The 18260-nt window shown below is 37.8% G+C and overlaps 1 protein-coding gene across 3 annotated transcripts in view; it reads right to left on the reverse strand.

Annotated features, from left to right (window-relative positions):
• LOC105478359 (WD repeat domain 26) overlaps positions 1-18260 on the reverse strand; it is a 48523-nt gene that overhangs the window by 11446 nt on the left and 18817 nt on the right. For 2 of the 3 annotated variants that reach the window (XM_011735567.2, XM_011735547.2), the window contains exons 7-12: positions 14644-14782; positions 7790-7930; positions 3999-4118; positions 1912-2057; positions 1538-1616; positions 1141-1270 (exon numbers count right to left, since the gene is read on the reverse strand). In XM_011735567.2, the coding sequence (XP_011733869.1) occupies positions 1141-1270; positions 1538-1616; positions 1912-2057; positions 3999-4118; positions 7790-7930; positions 14644-14782 (755 nt within the window). The remainder of the gene's footprint in view (positions 1-1140; positions 1271-1537; positions 1617-1911; positions 2058-3998; positions 4119-7789; positions 7931-14643; positions 14783-18260) is intronic. The other variant, XM_011735559.2, reaches the window with a different exon arrangement.

Consider the following 18260-nt stretch of genomic DNA (forward strand, 5'->3'; position numbering starts at 1 on the left):
TAAATCTCTAAATGTCTTTCTTTGTCCCAATCCTTAAATATGCCTTATTCTTAAAGGAAAACCTCATGTGCACTTTATGATCCGCTTATCTACCGACATCAGTTTTTTGTCAAGACAGGGACAGTAAACATCTTATACATACAATAAGTGGAACATAACATAATCTAATTCCTTGGTCTATCTTATAAAACCAGATTCAGTATATATTTTTTACTTTTTGTAGACACAGTGTCTAGCCATGTTGTCCAGGTTTGTCTGGAACTCTTGGCCTCAAGCAATACTCCCAACTAGGCCTCCCAAAGTGTTGAGATTATAGGTGTATGCCACCATGCCTGGCCAAAAAAGGTGACTTCAATAATTTGCTTTTATGGTATCTAGAACTGTACAGTGGGTATTCAAGAAAAATGTGTTGAATAAAAATGTGCAATAATTTGCAACTAGTTAGGTTCCTATCACCTTAAAAAGTACACTAAATTTTATTACTGCCTCACTTATTTGTGCTTGCATCTTCTAAACAATTCACACTTTAAATCAGAGTGGCTTTAGGCATATTCCTGTCTGGAATACTGACACTTTTAGATTAGAGAACAAGTTTATTCAAAACTGTAGTAGTAGGAAGAATTTACTTAATTTCAGCTTTCCTAAAATCTTAAGAATTATCAAACTCAAATTAACTCTGGTGACCACTGAAGAAATACTGAAGAACTATAGTTAAATCTGTCCAAGTTCAGGTAAAGCATCATAATTAACCTTGATTTTCCAGACACTATCAACCCTTAAAAACCATCAGTCCCATAAAAATACAAGTCGACATATCAAAGTATAATAATTTAACTAACTCTTGATTTGACACATGCACCAAACACTCTGCTACATGGTCAGAATAAGCACTGCTGATCCATGACAATATGGAGGGCTTAGGTCATTACAGAAAAGAAGAAAGTAATACATGACAGTATGTAACAATTTGTGATAATACGGGGGCTTAGGTCATTACAGAGAGAAATTAACCATGTATTGGATAAATAAAATAATTTTAATTTACTACCTTGAATTTTCTTGGAGATGTGACTGCCCTCATACATTGAGATTTACAGACTTTAATATCAACATATGTAACCTGATAAGGACACAATTTACCTTCACTGCCACTAGCGATGAAGTCTTCATTATGGCCTCCAAAACATGAATGAATTGTATAAAACCCTTGCGTAACACCTTGATACTTTCTTACTAAAACTCTGTCTTGCAAGTCCCATAAATGAACTCCCTGCAGGCAAAGGAGAATACAGGTATTTACTCTACCTCAACTCAAACAAATTTTAAAAAGCATATGTAAATGTCCCTTTGCCTGATGAAATATCTTCATTTTCTATTATGTGAAATACCAATATTCTACACATTTAAGGATCAAACACATGCAATAAAATTTAAGGGTAACTACAAAATTTTGTTAATATAAATACATTGAAAATAACAGTGAAAATAAAACTTGTACTAAGCCAAATTTTTCAGAAAATTATACTAATAAACATACCTGAGTTGCTACATTTAACAAAGCTAATCGGCCATTTTTTGAAATAGTAAAAGACATAATAGGATGATCTTCTTGTACTCTGGAACCAGAAAATAATTTGTCAAAAACAACATATTAAGAGTCAAGACATTCAAATTATCAATATATAAGATGTACTAGCTTAAGTATGACAATTTTGCCTGTAATCACTATTACACACTATACTTCAATTGAGATGAATCTGAGTTAATGATTACTAAGTACCATGTGACCACCAATCCAAATTACCAAGCAAACCAAAACAAAAAACATGAAAACTGTGAAAAAGCAAGTTCCACTACACGTTTTAATATAAAGCAGGTAATTGTTGTTTAATGGAAACAAAAAATAATTACATGTTCCTATCTGTAAGGTCCTCGAAGTTATAGCCCCGAATTCGCTGGTGTGTATCTGATGCCAGAACAGTCTTCCCGTCACTCAAGCACCAAAGGCATTGCACTCTTACCCCTTCCCAGGAGTCAAGGAGATTACCATCTAAATCCTGAGTAAGAAAAAACTACTATTAACTTCATTACTCAACAGCACTCAGAAAGCAAATAAAGAACCAAAAGACTCCCTTCACAGCATCTTTTAGTAACAGGTTTTTTTTTTTTTTTTTTTCCTGAGACTGATCTCAACCTAATTGTTCTAGAAGTGTTTGTAACCATGAAAATTTGAATATAGGTCAAATTTCATTACAACCATACTTAAGGGAAAGCAGAAAGACACTCTGTAGCTCTATCTTCCCTTCAATAACTCACCATGCATAAATAATACAAAGAAAGAAACAGTCCCTAAGTTCCAAGTAAGGTCTTATTTTTATTCGAAAATAATTTAAACGTTCTTTTAAAATTCACTATACTGGAATTTGTCCTATAATATTTAGGAGTTGCTAAATGGAAAAAGATTTCTAAAACATTTTATGGCTTCATACGGACTGGAGGAATCTGTTAATGACATTTTTCAAAAATTTACCAAATTTGTAATGCGCTCTACAGATCAAAGCTCTTATAGTCATTAACTCATTGACTATCCAAAATTCTGAGAGGAATTCCCCTTCCCATTTTATAAGTTAGATAATCCTGTATCTTGATGCCTTAACCCAGTATAGGACAGCAAGCTCAGCAGAAACATACATGATCATCTTGCACGCAGGGAATTAAGAACAATTTATAACCATATTGAGATAATACAACATCAAAATCCACGTGTTCCAAATGAACTTAATAAAAGAACCTGATAACTTGTTTTAGCTAAATTAAATGGCTTATTATTTTTAGTTTAAAAAATTGATCTGGGGTCGGGTGTGGTAGCTCATGCCTGTAATCCCAGCATGTTAGGAAGCCAAGGCAGGAGGATCATTTGAGCCCAGAAGTTTGAGGCTGCAGTGAGCCATGATCACACCACTGTACTCTAGCATGGGCGGCAGAGAGGGAGACCCTGTCTCTTAAAATAAAAAAAGAAAAAAAAAAAAAAATCTGGACATGCATACTGGAACCATGTGAGTCTGTAACATGAGACATAGAATCTAGACACTATACTGCAAATAACAGATAAAGTTTTATGGCAAGGTAAACTATGATTTATGATATAAATGATACTTATGATATAAAGTTTACCTTGCCATAAAACTTATTTTAATCATTCCAACAATCCAAAATAATTAGGGCAGCTACTTATTAGACGTTGACACAAAGATTGAAGAGTTCTCTGGTAGCACTTGTCACCACTTTTATTATTCAAACATTAATTAAAGGGAGTCTACTCATAAAATTCAGCATTTTTTTTTTTTTTGGGTTACAAAAATCTCAAAAGAATTTTAAAAAATTTTTTCAATTCTTATAAATTAGAAAATTGCTTATAAGAACAAAAATGTTTAGCATAACACATTTTTTTTTGTTCTACTAAACCCAAAGTTTATACTTTGTACAAATATTTGAAATGTTTAAAAGAAAGGAAAAAATAACCCAGAAAATTCTATTGGACAGCGCTTGTCTAGGACGATGGCAAAGTAGGTGTTCATAGAGTATATTTTGTTTTACTTATTTATTTTTTTGAGACAGAGTTTCACTCTTGTTGCCCAGGCTGGAGTGCAATGGTGTGATCTTGACCCACTGCAATCTCCACCTCCTGGGTTCAAGTGATTCTCCTGCCTCAGCCTCCCAAGTAGCTGGGATTACAGGTGCCCACCATAATGCCCAGCTAATTTTCGTAGTTTTAGTAGAGACAGGGTTTCACCATGTTGGCCAGACTGGTCTTGAACTCCTGATCTCAGGTGATCCACTTGGCTCGGCCTCCCAAAGTGCTGGGATTACAGGTATAAGCCACCATGCCTGGCCCATAGAGTGTATTTTATAAGATACTGAGTCAAGGAAATTGTTTAAACAAAAGTACATTTGCTTTGAAACCAACAGACACTGGGAAGGGGGCACTGAATACTTACACACTGATAGAACTGCCCACGCTGACCTCCAGTCACAAAGCGCTTCCCATCTGGATTCCAAGCCACACTCGTCAAACTGTCTTCATGAGACTGGCTCATTTTTGTCCTTAGTTCTCCTGTCTATAAGGAAATAAAACTGTAAATGAGACCTTCAAGATATCCCTCTAAAGGAAATATGTGAAGAAAAAAAATAAATATATAACTGGGATGTCTGGCTGGTTTCCCAGTTCATTCTTTTTTTTTCTTTTTTTTGAGATGGAGTCTTGCTCTGTCGCCCAGGCTGGAGTGCAGTGGCATGATCTTGGCTCACTGCAAGCTCTGCCTCCCGGGTTCACGCCATTCTCCTGCCTCAGCCTCCTGAGTAGCTGGGACTACAGGCGCCCGCCACCACGCCTGGCTAATTTTTCGTATTTTTAGTAGAGATGGGGTTTCACCGGGGTCTCTATCTCCTGACCTCATGATCCGCCCACCTCGGCCTCCCAAAGTGCTGGGATTACAGGCGTGAGCCACCGGGCCCGGCCTTCCTAGTTCCTTCTAAGTAATGAATTGTTTCAAGTGACCCTACAAAAAAGAGACTACAGCACCCAGAAGAGAAATTAAGGACTTGAAGAAAAACCCAGGAGTTGAACAATGTCTGGCATAGGTAACCCAAAGAGCAGATATGAGATAAACTTCAGTAAATCTCTCATCTCAAATCGATTATATTCATAAACTAAAACATGTAATTTTTCCCAAGCAAGATAATGAAAAGTCCAAGACTACATACCTATTCCTTCTGAGCTTCTACTTCTCAGTCCAAAGTTTTTTATAAATTTTATTCTAAAACTGCAGTTAATGCAATTAGCAATTCCTCAAGAACATGATTACTGAGTAAAAAACTGTATCCATACATGGTGATGCATGCCTGTAATCCCAGCTACTCGAGAGGCTTAGGCACGAGAATCACTTGAACCCAGGCGGAGGAGGTTGCAGTGAGCTGAGATCACGCCACTGCACTCCAGCCTGGGTGACAGAGTGAGACTGTCTCAAAAAAAAAAAAAAAAAAAAAAAAAAAAAAAAAAAAGAAAAAAGAAAAACTATGCCCATAAAGTAGGCCAAGGGCAGTCAGTCTAAATAAATTATGTTGAATTTCATATTCAAATGCTCACAATATAGTAGGGAAGGTAGGAAGAGAGAAAAAAACATTTTTCTGATACACAACCTTATCTCAATGAACAGTACTAGAAAGAAGAACCTTTGCACTGTTTAACATAGCCATTCCATGGCATTTCTAAGTAAGAACATTTAGTGGTTACAATAGTTAAGTATCATCCTGTTACATTTTCTGAATTACTCAACTTAGAAGGTATACACATACCATTTAATCTAGTCTTGATTCCATTTTGTTCATAGATTAGAAACAGGATCTGAGAGATAATAGCTGCCCTTGGTATAATAATAAAATGTACATGGGCATAGTTCTCCTGTGAGAAATGGGTAATCAAAAGTAGAAACATAAGAGTGAAAACAAAGGGTATGATTAGGAAATGGGGCCAAGGACTAAAAGAGGGCACAAAAACAGAAAACCAGGTCTCCCTTACACTGGAAAAAAAGTGTTCAGCAATATAAATCCTTCCCCCAAATTGTTAACTAGTCTCCCCTATTTACTTCTTTGGGTTGACTGATATAAACAGTTGAAAGTTTAGAGCACGAATATACAAGAAATAGCTAAATTCTTGGCATTTTCTATTGACAAATACATTAACATACTAAGTTCTGAAGGCAGAAATGGTTTGTCTTCTCTTATTATGCTCCGAATAGTGAGTGCATGAGGTTACTAGATTAGAATTTTTCTAATTTAAGAAATGATTAAAGAAATCTAAAAACTGATGAAAAGATCACCCTTTCAGAAGAAGTTTAAGTATATAAAGTACTACACAATGAAAGTTATGTTAGAACATAGTTTAATTGTTCAGAAATTCAAAATTGGTCAAAGAAAGACTACAAAGGCACTCTACATTAAATTTCTATTACAGGATTAAGACTACATACTTTCGCCTTTGGAAGGTGAAAAGAAAGCTTTAATGGAAACAGTTTTCTTTGATCTTCTAGGTCAGACTCACTGCAAGCTGTTTTACTGAGGGAAAGCAATTTTAATATTCTACTCTGTGTTCTGCCACCTCCCTGAACCCAATCACAAATACAACATCGATTAAATGCTGATTTGACAAAAATGGCATAAAACACATTTTGGGAACAACCATGGATTTTGATCATAAGTACTAGATAATAGAGAATTATAGTTAATGTTCTTAGATATCATAACGTTTGAATAGGTAGGATGCTATTTTTTAAAAAACACATGCTTAAGTATTTAGGGTAAAGTATCTAATTTACTTTCAAATGTTTTAGATATGTATATATGTGTAAGTACAAATGCACATTTCTCTTTTTTTTTTTTGAGACGGAGTCTCACTCTGTCACCCAGGCTGGAGTGCAGTGGTGCGATCCTGGCTCACTGCAACTTCTGCTGCCTGGGTTCAAGTGATTCTCCTGCCTCAGCCTCCCAAGTAGCTGGGATTACAGGCGCCTGCCACTGCCCTTGCTAATTTTTTGTAGTTTTAGTAGAGATGGGGTTTCACCATCTTGGCCAGGCTGGTCTTGAACTCCTGACCTCGTGATCCACCCGCCTTGGCCTCCCAAAGTGCTGGGATTATAGGCGTGAGCCACCACGCCCGGCCACAAAAGCATGTTTCTATGCACGTATGTACAAACAAAATATCACAAAACGTTAACAACTGTTGAACCTACAGGGGTGGGCACATAGACCATCATTCTCTTATTTCAACTTTTCTTAATATTTGAAAATTTTCTTAATAAAAAGCTGGAGCTGAAACAAGGAAATGACTGACCAGAAAGGCAGTCTTACTATTATAACTACAGGATTTCTAAAACATGAATTGTAAATAACAAACTGAACCTAATGCTGACTCTTCCTAAAATGGGACCCTGCATAAAATTCAAATTTTCATATATAAACAGTAATGGGCGGGCGGTGGCTCACGCCTGTAATCCTAACACTTTGGGAGGCCGAGGTAGGTGGATCACTTTAGGTGAGGAGTTTGAGACCAGCCTGGCCAACATGGTGAAACCCCATCTCTACTAAAAATACAAAAATTAGCTAGGCGTGGTGGCAGACACCTGTAATCCCAACTACTCGGGCGGCTGAGGCAGGAGAATCGCTTGAACCTGGGAGGCGGAGGTTGCAGTGAGCTGAGATCGCGCCACTGCACTCCAGCCTGGGCAACAGAGTAAGACTGTCTCAAAAACAAACGAACGAACGAACAAACCCAGCAATAAAGCCCTTAGTAGTAAGTACCGAAAACATCATTTAGCCTCACTAAACTAGCTTAGTATATAAAATATAGGTAAGGAGATGGCGCAACTGCCATTAGAATGGAAAATCTGGTTTAATGCTGACCTTTTACATTTCAAAGGTAGTTTTAATGTACAACTGTGAAACTATGAAACCATTATAAATCCTTTCTGAGGAAGCACAGTAAATAGTATAAATTCCACAGGACAAAGCCAAATATCCTGAAAACACTTATCATTCTTTCAAAAATATATTACTGAGCATAATATTTAAATTGATAAATCTGGAAAGTTGGGTTCCACTTGAATAACTAAGAGATACAGTATAGTAATTTAGGTTGAATGGTTCTGTTATATAAATCAATGAAGTTATAATGAATATGTACATTATGACTATGCTGTACTTAAAAGCTAAACCAAAGATGGAACTCGCTCACTTGTACATTCCAAAGCCAAAGCTCAGAGCAGTCATCTGGGCCACAAGCAACAAGATAGTTGTCATCTGGACTCCATGCAATATAAGAAACGCCATAAGCATGTCCTTCTAATGTTTTAAGCAGTTTTAGCAGGTGTGTGTCCTAGGAAGGAAAATAAACAATTCAGTTAACTCCTATCACTAAAGTCATTGTTTTCTGGTGCAAGAACTTAAATAGCTACAAAGATGTACTTTGATAATTTAATCTGAGGAAATTTTCAGACCAATTTTCCCTTTAACAGCTTGCTTCATAAAGACTCATTCACATTGCAACATCTATTAAGCATCTATTACACCATTAAGCATCTACTATATACAAGTCATTGTGTACTCGATGAAAATATAAAGATATATTTACATTTTTATTATATGTATAAAGATATATTGCATTTGACCTTAGAAAGCTTTCAAGGCAACTGAAAACAGATGGGTATAATGAGCTATCTCTTACATATTTTTAAACAACTTCATTGAGATATAACTTACCATAAAATTCATCCTTTTAAAGTATACAACTCAGTATATTTTAGTATATTCAGAGTTGTGCAACCATCACACCATCGAATTTTTAGAACCTTCTCATCATTTCCCAAAGAAACCTCCTACCCATCAGCAGCTGCCATACCCCTCCCTGCAGCCCCTGGCAACCACTACTTTTCTGTCTCTGTCTCTATAGATTTGCCTATTCTGGATGTTTCACCTAAACAGACTTATACGTGATGTGGTCTCTTTTAATTGGCTTCTTTCACTGAGCATGTTTTCAGGGTTCATCCATGTTATAGAATGTATTAGTATTTAATCTCTTTTTATTGCTGAATAATATTTAACAGTATAATTATTTTGTTTATCCATTCATGAGTTGATGAACATTTGGACTGTTTCTCTACTTTTTGGCTATTATGAATAATGCTGCTATGAATATGTATGAGTTTTTGTGTAGACATATGTTTCCATTTCTCTTGGGTATATACATAGGAGTGGAATTTCTGGGTCATATGCTAACTCTGTTTAACATTTTGAGAAACTGCCAAACTGTTTTCCAAGCGGTTGCACCATTTTACAATCCTACCCAGCAAAGCTACCACTTATTAATGCTAACCACTACTAGCACCATTCACAAACAATACTTCATTTAATCCTCACAGATCTAGAATATTACCCCCTCTCTCATATTATAGGGAAAGAAATGAAAGTTTAGAAAGGTTAGAAACATGCCTGTTTGTAGTGCAATGGGGATCTGAATCTGGACTGCCTCACTTAAAAGCCCATATTGTAAGCTATGCAAGCTGAACTGTGAAGTGCAAATGTAGATGTGGCAAGTGACAAGGCTGCAAGAGTTGACGTGTTTGTTGTAGGCTAAGGGGCTACATTTTCCCTGTGTGTGAAAAGCCACTTAAAATTTGTAAGCTAGGGAATATACAGTGTGATATTTGGCTTTAGGAACTAGGATAACAACGTGGAAGATGAATCAGAAAGAAAGACACAGGATAAGGAAACCATAACGGGACAATGGAACCATAATGAGCCATACATAGTTCACAGTCAGTTCCCGAAAAATGATGCCCTAACGTAAGATGTTGAGGACTAAAAGAGGTCAGAATCAAAAGATATTTTGGGCTAGGCACTACGGCTCACACCTGTACTTTGAGAAGCTGAGGCTGGAGGACTGTTTGAGTCCAGGAGTTCAAGACTGACCTGGACAACATAGTGAAACACCTGTTTAAAAAAAAAAAAAAAAAAGATACTGTGGAGATAAAAATGACATGATAGAATATAACAAGAAATCTTCAAACACAACCTCCAGATTTCTGGTTTAGGGGATAGGGATGGATGTTTACAAGAAATAGAGGAAGTAAGAATTTGGCTAAAGGTGGGAAGAAACAGTAAGTTTTAGACTTTAGTCTTAAGATTGATTGAGTTTAGCTCTGAGCGGGGGGGAGGGGGGTGGAGTGGTGGGAAATCCCAATGGAATGACCCACAAGCAGTTGGGAACTAGTCTGATAAAATTAAGCTGGAGATTCCTCCCCTCCTGAGAAATGTCACTGCAAAATGGATTATGTTTACGCTACTGTTTCTTCACTGAACCCTAAGTTTATCATTCATACAATTATCTATTCCAAATCCCCATTGTTTTGACAAAATTCAATAGTTAACAATGCGACTACTTCTGATTCTTCTTTGGGAAGTGGGTAAGAGGCATGAGGTATTTGTATTAGATCAGTAGTATCATTAGATCAAAGCGGTTTAAATAATTTACTAAGCAAGTCAAGTCTTCCTGCCTAGCTCAAGATCTTTCAGGAACAAATTTTCATTCACAGTACTGCCCCAGATCAACACAAAGATTTGCTTTTAAACTGAAGACAAACTCCTTTAGAAATATTTAACTCAGCCAGGTGCGGCAGCTCGTGCCTGCAATCCCAGCACTTTGGGAGGTTGAGGCAGGCAAATTGCTTGAGGTCAGGAGTTTGAGACCAGCCTGGCCAATGTGGTAAAACCCTGTCTCTACTAAAAATACAAAAATTAGCTGGGCATGGTGGCACACGCCTGTAATCCCAGCTACTCAGGAGGCTGAGGCAGGATAATTGCTTGAACCCAGGAGGCGAAGGTTGCAATGAGCCGAGATCACACCACTGCACTCCAGCCTGGGTGACAAAGTGAGACTCTGTCTTTAAAAAAAAAAAAAAAAAAGTAAAGAAATATTCAACTCAAAAACTGTTTTACGTTCATGAATGAAAAAAATATAATCCTATAAAAGATAAAGTTGAAAATAAAAACATTAATACTCTATCTTCATTAGTACAGTGCCTTTACACTAATTTATTCAAAGTGGAAATAACATGTTCGTGGAGCCTATACGACTTTGCTTGGATTTTGGGCGGAATGGGTAAAATTCACCTTTTTTAGGCACAGAAAAACTGTTAAAGGAAAGTAGGCATTGGAATCACATCAACTCAAATTTTAAGGCTCTCTTAAATGTATTTTTTTTCCTCTCCATTAAAAAATACACACACATGTTCAAAAAGGGCATATATATACACGTATATATACACGTATACATATACACACAAATGGGTATATATACATATACACACAAATGTATATATATACATATACATATACACACATATATTTTGAGATGGAGTCTTCTCTGTCGCCCAGGCTTAAGTGCAGTGGCACGATCTCAATTCACTGCAACCTCTGCTTCCCAGGTTCAAGCAATTCTCCTGCGTCAGTCTCCAAAGTAGCTGGGACCACAGGCACGCACTACCATGCCAGACTAACTTTTTTAAATTTTTACTAGAGATGGGGTTTCACCATGTTGGCCAGGCTGGTCTTGAACTCCTGACCTCAGGTGACTTACCTGCCTCGGCCTACCAAAGTGCTGAGATTACAGGGAAGTGCTGAGATTACAGGGGTGAGCCACAGCACCCGGCCAAAAAGAACATATATTTTCTTATAATTTTTTCAGACAGTATTTGACATTACAAAAATACCATCATACTAAAAGAGTCAGTCCCAAAGGACTCACTATAACACTCTAGGAAACACTGGCATAAGAGTCTAAACCTCTTAGCAAAGAATACAAAAGCTCCCCTTGATCTGGCTGCTACTTAATTAACCTCAACTCTAGTGTACCTAAAACTCTTCCCCCAAACCACCCAAATGCCATGTTATGTTTTCTTTTGCCCAAGGGCCTAACTAGTTTTGCCTAAATAGTTCTTTACCTCTTCTTCACCCAATATTTACTTTTCTTACTTTCCTGTTCCAGTAGGCTCTGTTTTATGAGCTCCTGTAGCACCCATTATAAATTATGGTGTATTATCATGTGCTTAGTCTGTCTATAGCAAAAGACCTGGCACACAGCAGGTGTTTAATAAATACTGGCTAAACGAAGGGGGATTCTTATACACCGCTACTAGGAAAGACTTTAATAAAGCAGTTTTGGTATTACTACCTTCTTTTTCAGATATCACGCAAATAAATGACTGGTGAATGAAAACAGAACTTAGCATGCAAAGGCTGTGATTTGATCCCAAACTCTTTTTCTAGTCTAATCTCCCACTCTGTCATTACTCATCCCATTATCTTATTATTATTATTTTTTTTTTGGAGGGGGATAGGAGGGTAAGAAGTTTTCCTGTCTTCCTAGAATGCCCCTTTCCTGTTGTCCACCGGTGTGATGCACAATAAGGCTCTCATGAGGTATTTCGACTTGTAAAGCTTCCTTGCACTTTCATAATACTTTATGTATTATCTGTTATGTATCATGCTTATTTCATTGAATTTTGTTTTCATTTAAACTGTACATTTTTTTCACAGGAATTTTAAACCTGAGATCTACAAGAATGGGTCCAGGGATAGAATCAGGGGTCTATGAATTTAAATGGGAAAAAGACACATCTCTATTTTTATTAAACACAGCCTGAAATTTGGTGTTTCCTTCACTCTCTAACGCAGGCAATTAACAAGGTAGTATTAGGCAGTACTGGGTATATTACTAATTACATACGGTAGTATATTAGGTAGTGGTGGGTAGTATACTAGCTAATATACTAAATTAGGTGGTATTCGGTGACTCCATTAACAACAGAAATCTTAAATCTTTTCATATATTATAGTTGTTGCAGATACCTTGAAATATTTGTGTGCTCATCACTACTTGAAAATTCTGGTACTTACATCTGCTGCTAGAATTTATTATTTAACGCATTAATAAAGCATTAAATAAAAATAAAAAATACGTTTTTCTACTGTTAACTACGTATCACTATAATTGGCTTTCCTTAGTAATGAATACATAACATATATTTGGCCTTACTATGTGCTTTCGTTTATGCATTTAAACACATTCTGAGAAAGAGTCCATAGGTTTGCCAAACTGCCAAAGAGGTACGTGATATCAAAAAAAGGTAAAGAACCACTGCTTTATGGTAAAGAATGTACCTTATTTACCTTTCATTGTTTGTAGCATATGTAGGTATGCAAGCATTGGTGTATGCTCTCAAATTCAATTCTCTTCTAAAAAGAACTGTTAGGCGCGGAATGGTGACTCACGCCTGTAATCCCAGCACTTTGGGAGGTCAAGATCGGCAATTAGCTGCGGTCAGGAGTATGAGACCAGCCTGGCCAACAGGGTGAAACCCCGTCTCTACTTTAAAAATACAAAAATTAGCTGGGTGTTGTGGTGCACGCCTGTAGTCCCAGCTACTTGGGAGGCTGAGGCATAAGAATCTCTTGAACCTGGGAGGTGGAGGTTGCAGTGAGCCGAGATTACCCCACTGCACTACAGCCTGGGTGACACACTGAGATACTGTCTCAGAATGGCTCCCTTTTTCTATTTTTCTCAACACAGGAGCCCAAAACTTTATCCTGAGCTAATATCATATTTTAATTCTAAACTTCAAAATAAGTTTATTTGGCTGGGCACAGTGTCTCACGTCTGTAATCCCAGCACTTTGGGAGGCCAAGGCGGGCAGATTACCTGAGGTTCGGAGTCTGAGACCAGCCTGGCCAACATGGTGAAACCCCATCTCTATTAAAAATACAAAAACTAGCCGCACGTGGTGGCAGACGCCTGTAATCCCAGCTACTCGGGAGGCTGAGGCAGCAGAATCCCTTGAACCTAGGAGGCAGAGGTTGCAGTGAGCCAAGATTGCGCCATTGCACTCCAGCCTGTGGGACAAGAGTGAGACTTTGTCTCAAAAGAAAAGAAGTTTATTTTAGGTGAATGACTCCTAAAACAAATATAGCTCCTTAACCTATCTGGAGTCATGTGCTTCTTTGATCCCTTGATAAATGTTCAGTTAGCTGAAATAAATGAAAATACTTATTATCCACAACAAATCCATAGGTCATCTGGTTATAAACAAACACTTAACTGATTTTAGAGGGAACTCAGAATTTTAAATCCAGAATAAAATACTTTTCCTATATATCAATGGGAAAACAAAGGAGAAAGGCTTACACAACAAGGTCCACAAATTATACAAGATAATGATGGGCTTCAGAAGGCAAAAGGGTAATGAGTCTTTTCCAACTTGTGGTTGGAACAGAATGGACACTGTATTAATCTTCCTTTTTTTTTTTTGAGACAGGGTCTCACTCTGTTGCCCAGGCTCGAGTGTGCAGTACCAAGGTCAGAGCTCACTGTAGCCTCCACCTCCTGGACTCAAGTGATCCCTCCTACCTCATCTTCTCAAGTAGCTGGGGCGACCACCATGCCTGGCTAATTTTTTGTAATGACAGACTCTTCCCTATGTTGTCCAGGCTGGACTTGAACTCTTGAGCTCAAGTGATCCTCCTGCCTTGGCCTCCCAAAGTGCTGGGATTACAGGCATGAGCCACTGTGCCTGGCCTAATCTTTCAGGCATGAGCCACTGTGCCTGGCCTAATCTTTCAATCAAGTATTAACAAAGATATAAATTGGCACATATGTTAATAGCAGTGGGTTTGTTTGGAGTCAAGGTATTCCGGGATTTGAATCAAACTTTGTCATGTACTAGCTGTGAGAGTCAAAGCATTTGACTTCTACCTCAGTTTCCTCATCTGAATGCAGATGTTAGCACCTCACAGTTTTTCAGAAAATTAAATTAAATAATGTATACACAGATTTAACATTATCGTTAGTACATAAACACTCAACAGTGTTAATAATATTATCTATACAACACACGAAAATGTAAGAAATAAAGATGACAAAAAATGCTCTTGGAAAAGAATACCGTTGATATATGTATACTTAAAAATATGTAATCAATGAATTAGATTCAAAATTATTCCCTTTTGTAATATAAACACTCATATTGGGGTACATACCGGATCAACTTGCCATATGATAACTGTTGTATCTTTTGATCCTGTTGCTAGTTTAGTGCCATCATTAGAGAATTTACAGAACCACACTTCATTACAATGCTCTGTAAGTATCTGCTGCGTATAACATGGGAACTGCCTCCTAAAACAAAGAGGTCCACAAATTATTCTTTCAAAACAGATTAGAATAATAATAAAAAAGGTTACATAACTGACAAAACTTCTTTGAAGATCACATCACTAAAAATAAGAAATGAATGCATTTGTAAAATTTTTTCTTTTGTTTTTTTTGAGACAGGGTCTCTCTGTTGCCCAGGCTCTATACTGTTGTACAGCAGCACAATCACAGATCACTGTAACCTTGACCGCCTGGTGTCAAGAGACTCTCCGACCTCAGCCTCCTGAGTAGCTGGGACCACAGACCTGTGACACCAGGCCCAGCTACATTCTTTTTACTTGCTATTGGGGAGGCTAGGGTGGAAGTACTGCTTGAGCCTGGGAGTTAAGAGGCTTCAGTGAGTTATGACTGCATCACTGCACTCCAGCCTGGGTGATGGAGTGAGATCATTTCAAAAAACAAACCAAAACCGAAATCAGAATAGCCTCCAGATAATGAGTTTAGGTCCTTCTCACTTACAAATTTTAATGTCTTTGGCAAGTCATTTAACTCTCTCAGCTTGAGTTCCCACGTCTACAAAAGGAGATTAGTATCTACCTAACAGAGTTCTTAGAATTCTTGTAAGAATTAGAAATACATTTAAAATTTCTGGAATGTAATAGATACTCCAATGTGATTAATAATATTTTCAGGGAGGCACAGAAGAAGTGCAAAATATGGCAAGGAGTGCAGTAGTTAAGAGCAAAACCTTAAGAATGGGAGCAGTAGTCTGACAGACTTAGATTCAAATTTTGGCTCAGTCACTTAGCTACGATTCTGAGATATTAAATTAACCTCTCTAAATCTAAATTTTTCCAACCATCAAACAAAGATTAAGGTATCTGCCTTACAGAATTCCTTATACAAGGATGAAATAAGAGGAAGCGAAAATGACTATAAACCATTTAGACTGAATCTGACACTTAGCTAGTACCTCATAAATGGCAGCTAATATTATATATCAAGGGCAAAGAATTTTGTGATTTATGATCCGGTTTACCAACTTAAATGACTATTTTCATTAAGCACTCATTAAAAAAACCATTCTTTTCCAACCTCTACATCAGCACTGTCCAACAGAACTTTCTGTTACAGTGGAAATGCTATATACCTGTGCTATCTAATACGGTAGCCCTCACTACAAGTGGCTACTGAACACTTAAAATGTGGCCAGTAAGCTGGAGGAACTTGATTTATTTAATTTTAATTATTTTACATTTGAATTTAAATGGACACACGTAGTTAGTGGCTACTGTTTAGACAAACAGCTCTACCTTATAAATTCTCTGTATTATAAGAAACATTATTTGAGTAGGCTGGGCACGGTGGCTCACGCCTGTAATCCCAGCACTTTGGGAGGTCAAGGCGGACGGATCACCTGAGGTCAGGAGTTTGAGACTGGCCTGGCCAACATGGTGAAACCTCATCTCTACTAAAAATACAAAAATTAGTTGGGTGTGGTGGCACATGCCTGTAGTCTCAGCTACTCAGGAGGCTGAGGCAGGAGAACCGCTTGAACCCGGGAGGCGGAGGTTGCAGTGAGCCAAGATCATGCCACTCCACTCCAGCCTGGGTGACAGAGTGAGACTCAGTCTCAAACAATAACAACGACAACTCCCCACCACCAAAAAACAACGTTATTTAAACATTAACGGATACACCTTTAAGTGTATCTTGAAACATGGTCTTCCTTGCTTCTTTTCCCAATCAATAATTTACAATTATATTTTGTCAATTCACCAGTCTGAAACAAAATATACATTTAAAAATAAATTAACATTCTTTATTTGGTACACATGGCAATCTACCTTAGCAGATGGGTATTTGCAGGCTGTTTCAAACTTTCAGATTTTTAAATTAAATTGCTTTAATATTACTACTCTACATGTGTGATTTTAGATAAAATAATCAATATTAGCTGACATTTATTAAGCACTTACTAGGTGCCAAATGCTGCACTTTACATATAATATTGCTCATGGAAGTACTATTATCCCCATTTTCATGAGGCTCAAAGAGGACAAATAATTTACTAGATGTCATAAAACTGGTAAGTAATTGTACTAAGATTTGGACCTATGGTTGACTCCAAGACCAGTTTACTTTCCAAATACCATTTTAAAATCATATTTTCCAAGGCACTGCTGGACAAAATTCCAATCAAATAAGCAATTTCAGTATCAGAAATAGTTTTTTCCTCCTCTAATGTTTAGCTTTGTTTTTTTAAGATGGAGTCTTGCTCTGTTGCTCAGGATGGAGTGCAGTGGTGTGATCTCTGCTCACTGCAACCTCCGCCTCCTGGGTTCAAATGATTCTCCTGCCTCAGCCTCCCCAGCAGCTGGGATTACAGGTACGCACCCTATGCCCGGCTAATTTTTTTTGTATTTTTAGTAGAGGCAGGGTTTCATCACGTTGGCCAGGCTGGTCTCGAACTCCTGACCTCAGGTGATCCAGCCACCTCGGCCTCTCAAAGTGCTGGGATTACAGGTGTGAGCCACTGCGCCCGGCCTGTTTTTTTTTTTGAGACTGAGTTTTGCTTGTCACCCAGGCTAGAATGCAGTGGCATGATCTCGGCTCACTGCAACCTCTACCTCCCGGGTTCAAGCAATTCTCCTGCCTCAGCCTCCTGAGCAGCTGGGATTATAGGCGCCTGCCACCACACCCGGCTAATTTTTGTATTTTTAGTAGATACAGGGTCTTGCCATGTTGCCCAGGCTGGTCTCAAACTCCTGGGCTCAAGTGATCTCCCCACCTCGGGCTCCCAAAGTGCTGGGAATACAGGCGTGAGCCACCATGCCCTGCCTAGAAATTGTATACAATCTGATAAATCTTTTCAATGTACATCAGGATATTTTTAAAAGTCATAATTCATAATTAATTCTTTATTCGCCAGAAAAAAGCTGCTATGTAATTTCAAAGCTAAGATTTAATTTCTGAAAATAGTTTTCTAGTTCCAATGCTAAAATCTAGTCTCTAAAAGAGTAAAGAAGGTAACAAAAATTAGCAACTGTTCTTTTGAAGACTTTTAGATAAATAATAGGACTTAAATTTAGATTCAGACCCAGTGTGGTAGCTCACACCTGTAACCCTAGCCCTTCGGAAGGATGAGGTGGGAGGAGCACCTGAGGCCAGGAGTTTGAGATTGGCCTGGGCAACACAGTAAGCAACCCCATCACCATTAAACAACAACGAAAACACAAAAACAAAGCCAAACAATTTTTTTGAAATCAGCTGTGTGGCGGTCCACGCCTGAAGCCCCAGCTACTCAGGAGGCTGAGATGGGAGTTCAAGGCTACCGTGAACTATAATTGCACCACTGCACTTTAACTTGGGCTACAGGGCAAGATCATGTGTCGAATAAAATTTTTAAAAAATTTTTTAATTAAAAATAACTAAGTAAGTTCAGGTTCTATTTTCTCAGTTTAGCAATAAAGGGCACAACTCACTCTCAAGACCGTGTATA

Source organism: Macaca nemestrina, chromosome 1 (assembly GCF_043159975.1).
Source record: "Macaca nemestrina isolate mMacNem1 chromosome 1, mMacNem.hap1, whole genome shotgun sequence".
Lineage (NCBI taxonomy): Eukaryota > Metazoa > Chordata > Mammalia > Primates > Cercopithecidae > Macaca > Macaca nemestrina.